Genomic DNA, 6812 nt, shown 5'->3' with positions numbered 1-6812 from the left:
GATACATTAGAATGCAGAGTACATGTTATTATCATTAGGTACGCTCACAATGCTATATCAGTGAGATGTCCTAAGACCACAATATAAATGCTTAAATGTAGAGAACAAGTTAAAAAGTACATATGCAGATATAAAAATGACTTATCTAAAAAGCAGTTAAAACATAATACAAGTAAAATATTTACATGCACAAAATATGAACGTTTGATCAAGGGCCCTTGGAGACAACTCTCGGTCTGAATACCTACAAACAGACGAGGAGTTGCCCGCTGATGTTCTTGCGGGGCTCCTTCTTATACTGTCCAAAACACATGAGACGATAATTACGTCATCCCACGCCACCACGTATCACATACCCCTCCATTGTCATTTACTGGCCTGCCCTGTACCTTTCCCACCCGTAAGGTTAGGTATGGCCTCTTTCCTGTAATTGTGGTACATACTCCAGTCTAGACTGAGACCTGCCACTTGACTGGAAGTTTAATGATAAACTATCAATGGACGACAGAAATGTGTAAGTATTGCTTCGAGGGGTTCTATTCATGTGTCAATCAGGCAGTCTGCGATAATATTTCGCCACACTTACCTCAGTTTATCGGATATCTTGCTTGACGTAGCTGTGGTGGGAACTTCCCTTATTCTATTCATGGCTTAGGTGGGGGACGTGGGGCATGTTGCAAGATTTATAGAGGAACCTGACTTCTATAGTTTGTGAGAAATATACAATGAGGTGGGGCCAGGTAGGGGTGCGGGTCCTTGCAGACAAGAGCAGCTGGGTGAAGCTTGGGTCAGACCTACTTTCTGCTTCTGCTTAAGCTAAGAGAAAATGGCAGTGCTCAGGGCAACGTAACTGAGGCCTGTAACTTCTAAACAGCAGGGCCTACACAGGGGTCATGTTGTGCAGGTGATAGGTGTGTCCTTGGATAGCTATGCAGCTAAAAATTCTTCCTCCAACAATCCCCCTCTGGTTCGAAATCCGAACCAATCAATCATCTTTAAACACCATTCGAACTGCATACTTAGCTGGAGATGGGGGAAGTGGCCAGGGCGAGTCACAAAGAGGCTGTTCCTCTGAATCTTTGTCCTGCACTTTCCCTGATTCTGCATCTGTTTTCCCTAAATTATCACACATTGTCTCATAGGGACGCATCAAGTCCCCCTGTGATGAACGTGATGGGACTCTATGCACCTGGGCCTGATACTGACTAATTACAGGAATGTCCGGCAATGGGCGGGAGTCAGGAATGGTCAACTCCACTATGCTCATCATTATCATCTCTCCATCATCTCCCTTATCCCTACGAATTCCAGTATATGAACCTGAGCCTGCATAATTCATCCCTATCATTTTAGAACTAAATCTCTTTACACAGTGTATCAGTATCTGCGTTCCAAAACACAACAATAACAGCACACAGAAAATTGTCATTAAAAATGTAAGCACTGCAGACAGCCATGAAGGCATCCAGTTCAAATTGAACCAGCCATTTAAGAGATCTGCTTCAGCACCTCCTTCCTCATGCATCTCTTTCCCCAGGTTGTCCAAATCCTCGATGGCCTTCGTGAGTGTTCCGTTGTCAGCATCGTTCGCTAAAATAAAAGTATAGCAGGATTTTCCCACCTTGGCGCACACACCACCATTCATTGCTGTTAGCTGGTCTAGAACATATCTGTGCTCTAGAACCATAAGTCGTAGTGGTCGAAGTTCTTCTTTCACAGCGTTGAACCCCTCCCGGGTGTTGTTGACAAGCTGCATTAGTTCATATCTGGTCACTTGCAGCTAGCGAGCATTGGCTTTAGTCTGAAGCATGGGGATAACTCCCCCAAAGAAAAGTTTGGCATCGTTGAAGAGTCTGTAATCCTAAGGTATTTTGTGAAAAGGGCCATCTGAGAAGTATTTCATTATTTCTCTCTTCCCATGATGAAGCAGGGTAACATCATCTGCCATTGGGTGTGTGTGGATGTGGGAAATGTTCGCTGCAGGGACAACAAGATGTAGTTCATGCATTGTCACAACGGAACATAGTCCTTGCCAGTGGGGGGGCAGCTGTAGATAGATGTGCTCGCTGCATGCCCAATAGATGTCCATGAGACTAGAAGTGCCGTGCTGGAGATCAAAATTAAACACTGTGTGACTACAGTTTGTGTTTCGGCCCACAGGCACTGTTCCTGTACCTAGGAAGCAAAGGAGAGGAGACTTAAGTTTGTATGCTCTTTTAGGTTTATACTTTGTACCCTCATTGAGAGTGTATCTTCTAGTTTCTTGTGCCCATATCTCAGCACATTCCCTCCCAATAGTCTCATTGGTATAATGCTTATGCTCCTGACCTACAACCGGGCTACCTAAGGATGCTGCCTTGCATATTAATTCATGTGGCCCATTCCATCTGTTATTAAAATATATATTGGCCCTCAGGCGCAGAACGGGTCTCCACTGACAAGGGCATGTGTCGTGGGTATGGTTAGTCTGTTGATATTCGGGTGAGTGGCATTTTGATGGGGGTGTTGGGAAGGTGAAGTATCCTAGTTTTCTAAACTGATACTCCCAGACCTGTATCATATCAGCAGGTACTCCCATTTCATGGTAAACTTCCATTCTCCTTTCAAATTCTACTGGATCAGAAACAACAGTGAATGTAACATACTTGTTATCCCACTCTGAGGCGTTTACAAATGCCGTATTAATTTTTGCTGCCTGGAGCTGTATCTGACCATGTATGCGGCAAAGGAACAGGTGTAGGAGACATTTGGCAGTGGGCAGTGGAATCTCTTTGGGAATGAGCAATTTGTCTGCACCTACAGCATGTGGAATGTATGAGCACACAAAGCAGGAATCATTCGTGGCTTTCCTCCCCACCTCCCTCATGTCTCTGTACCACATATTATCTAACAATGCGTTATGGGTACCATCATTCTGTACTGACACACCAGGGCGCTGGGAGGATAAATCCGGCATAGAGTGTTGTTCGAATGTATACACAACTGTGTCCTGGAGATCACTAACCCAGTTTGAGACTTGTTCTGTGTCTTTCTCCTTACGTTGTGTGCGAGGGGTATATCTCCTTGGCGTTTTATTGCGACCCATTTTATACCTGACACTCCTTTTATGCTGACGGAAACGTCTAGGGACACCTTTCCCAGGGGCATTCACAGTGATATCAAGTACCGTGTCCCACTCGGTGTGGTCTACAGAGGGTGTGGAAGGTGTCGTGGGTACAGGGGTGGTGCAGCCATTGCTGGTGTATTCCTCATCTAGTATGTTACCAAGACTCGTTTTAGGCATGTGATATCCTACTGAGATGGTAGGCCTAACTTTGCTTGATATAGCCTTCTCTCTCTCTGCTTGTAATGCAAGCCAATGGAATATAGCCATTGAAGCAACGAACATAACAAAGAATATCAAAGCAATAATACATATCTTTTTAATAGAGATCCTGGAGGGAGACGTTGGTCTGTTGCTGTTTCTTATCCCGTAGACTCTCATATGTTCTCCATAGTCTTTATCCAGGATTGTCAAGGGAAATAGAACGCCCTCCTTCCGATAAATGTTCAAGTCTCTGATGGTGCCGGATGGATTCTCACATGGTTCAGATGAACCAATGCTTTGCGTTCGGCAATTCGGACCGCAGTGGGTGAAGAGTCAATGACCAGGTAAGGTCCCTCGTACTTAGGGTCTCTCCACTTCCGCACTTGCTTCTTTATGAAGATCTGTGTTCCAGGGCGGATGGGCAAAAGTTCATCGGAAATAGTGCCGTCCTTGCTGGTGCTGTCCTTTCTCTTTGTATTGGATGTCTGAATAGAAAGAAACCTAGCAGCACAGGTTAGGGCACACTAGTAATCAAATAATTCAGCTTTCACAATCTCAGAAGACGTTTCATTGTCTACTTTAGGTCTGGTGGAAGGAACAACCATATTCATTGATCTGCCAGTGACAAGCTGGCAGTGTCAGAGAATCAATTAGTTCTGCAAGTAACTGTTTGTGCATTACAGGTGTGCCATCCGTTTTAAGAAACCCGCGCCTTTTCCATCTCAATATGCTGGAATGCGTTGTTGTGGTGACATATGCTGAATCAGAGTACACAGTAATTCTTTCATTAGCTCCATGCTTCAAGGCGGCCATTAATGCCACCAACTCAGCTGCCTGGGCTGAGTAATGGGGTGGTAATGTTATCTGCTGTACAATGTCCAGAGTGTCTGAGAAGTTATTCTGGCATGCTCTGACTACAGCTGCCCCTGTGTGCCTGATCCCTGTCTCTTGATCAATCGTAGAAGAACCATCAACAAAGTAAATTACACTGTCTGGTAATGGGTCTTCCTTTGCTGTCCCTGACTCATCTGGGCAGTAAGTGGCACAATCATGGGTGTCATCGTCCGCTGTTGCAATCGGATGTGCAAAGAACGTGGCTGGATTCACAGAGTGGCATTTTACAACCTTCAACGATGGTAATGACAGTATGACTTCATATCCTGACACTCTTTGTGTGGTAAGAGTTGTTTTAGCTTTCTGTATTATTGCAAAGACAGCATGCTCAGTGTACAATGTCAGAGGGGAGCCCATGACTATGGGGGTGCTTTTCTCAACGGCAAATGCTGCTGTTGAAAGAGCCTGTTCACAAGGATAGTGGCCTTTCATCACTGAGTCTAACATGCCACTGAAGTATGCAATTGGTTTGGGACCCAAGGGGTATTTCTGGGTGAGGACTGCTGTCATGACCTGTCCATTACAGTGCGTGAACAGATAGAATTCCTTTGTGTAATCAGGAGATCCCAACACTGGTGCATTTGTAATCTCATCTTTTAATTTTACAAAGGCTGATGTCATTTCAGGTGTCCAGTCAATCTTGTTATGCCTGTCCTTAGCCATTTTGACAGCTTTCAAGAGTGGTCCAGTTATAGTAGCATAATCAAAGATCCACTGTCTGACATAGTTCACTAGTCTCAGGAACTTTTGCATGTCTTTAACTGTCTGTGGTTCTGGAGTATTCCTTATTGCTTCTACTCTTCCTGGCGTAACTCTTCTTCCTGATGCTGAAATCAGTTGACCTAAATACTGTACTTCTTCCTGACAGTATTGTAGTTTTTGCTTGTCTACTTTGTATCCTCTATGTGCTAATGTTGTAAGCAGAGCAATTGTGTCTTTTCTGCACTCTTGCTCTGTTGCACTGCAGAGGAGTATGTCATTGACATATTGCAGCAAAGTGCTGTCACATGGGAAATTTGATAAGTCATCCTTAACAACTCTGTTAAACACACTGGGGGACTCACAATAGCCTTGAGGGAGACTTTTATAGGAAAATTGCCTATTCCTGAATGAAAATGCGAATAGAAACTGGCTTTCAGGATGCAGTGGGACACTGAAAAAAGCATTTTTCAAGTCAATGACGGAAAAGTATTTTGCATTTTGTGGGATGTTAGTAAGGATCACTGTAGGGTCAGGGACGATGGGAAACTCTGGTATCACTATGCTGTTAATCAAGCGAAGATCATGAACTAGCCTCCATTGATTTGTTTGTTGTTTCCTCACAGGAAAAAGACAGGTGTTGCAAGGTGAGATACAAGGATATATCACACCCTGATCCAGTAATGCTTGAATTGTAGGGGCTATTCCTTCTTCGGCTTCTTTGGACAAAGGGTACTGGCGCACTCTGGGAAGAATGGCGTCAGGTTTCAGCGTCACTTTGAATGGTTCTGCCGATCGAATGAGCCCCACATAATTGGGACCTGTAGTCCAAAGGATGTTGGGCACCTGGGCTAGGTCTGAGTCACGTGCAGTATCAATTACTGTGGGTTGTGTTGGTGTTCTGATTTCAACTGTCACTGACACGGGGACTGGATTCTGATATATAATGTCTTCACTATCACCGAATAGTTCTTGATCTGTAATGTCTCTTACCAGATGTCCAGGCTCAATAAAAATGACACAGGCCCATGACTGGCCAAAGTCATCTCCTGCTATAAAGACTCCATATGTTGGTGTTATGTTAAAACATTGTATTCCTAGGATCATATTTTTGTCTGGTGCTGGCATGTCCTGTGACTGAGGATGGAAAAGAAATTCTTTGGGTAGCTGTACAGTGCGCCCCGCCATCTCTGGTGAGTTGGCAATGACCATTTGCACAGCTGTGGAGAATGCTAGTTCATCCTTTGGGCGAGCTCTAATTTGGTCTCTCATGGAAGAGTCCACGGTGACAGACATCATTCTTGTCAGTGATGTGCCAGGAATGGAGCAAGTCATTGTGCCTTTTTCATCAAATTGAATTGTCATGTTTAATTTGGCCATAAGATCACGGCCCAATAAATTTACGGGGGATTCTGTCGAGTAAAGCAGTCGCTGCTGAATGCTTTTGCCTCCTATTTTCATTGGTACTGGCTTGGTGAAAGGGACCCTCGTAATTGCCCCAGAGAAACCCTGTGTGTCTACACTTTGATTGGAAATAGGCAGTGCTCCCTCTGTTATACAGGAAAATGTTGCACCTTTTTCAATCAGAAAACTATACGTTTTGTTGTTGATCGTGACATACACAACTGGGTCCTCTCTAATATTTGTGAGGCATGATAACAAGGGACACACTAGGGTCTTCTGTGGGCTATCCTAGCTGGTGTATCTTCCAGCCTGATGTTGCTGGATTGTACCCTGCAGAACCGGATTGGCGGGCTGCAGTACTGTGGCTCCCTGAGGTACAAGAACCTGTGTCTGTGGCACCATTTGGTACACAGGCACCTGTTGTTGAACCAGTTGTGGCTGTGTCTGTTGGACTGGTGTCTGTAATTGCACTTGCTGCAACATTGGCTGTTGCTGTCCTGCAGACGGG

General features: G+C 44.7%; 1 protein-coding gene across 1 annotated transcript; it reads right to left on the bottom strand.

The window, feature by feature from the left end:
- Nucleotides 1-985: 985 nt before the first annotated feature.
- On the bottom strand, nt 986-6235 carry LOC147672482 (uncharacterized). Its single transcript, XM_086948006.1, is given in 4 exon segments — nt 986-3602; nt 3668-3792; nt 3989-4714; nt 5525-6235. Coding segments are annotated over 4 exon segments (4179 nt in total).
- Nucleotides 6236-6812: the final 577 nt, after the last annotated feature.

The sequence above is a fragment of the Lissotriton vulgaris genome, unplaced genomic scaffold, assembly GCF_964263255.1.
Source record: "Lissotriton vulgaris unplaced genomic scaffold, aLisVul1.2 SCAFFOLD_3417, whole genome shotgun sequence".
In the NCBI taxonomy this organism is placed as follows: Eukaryota; Metazoa; Chordata; class Amphibia; order Caudata; family Salamandridae; genus Lissotriton; species Lissotriton vulgaris.
This window is presented reverse-complemented; position numbering and strand designations above follow the sequence as displayed.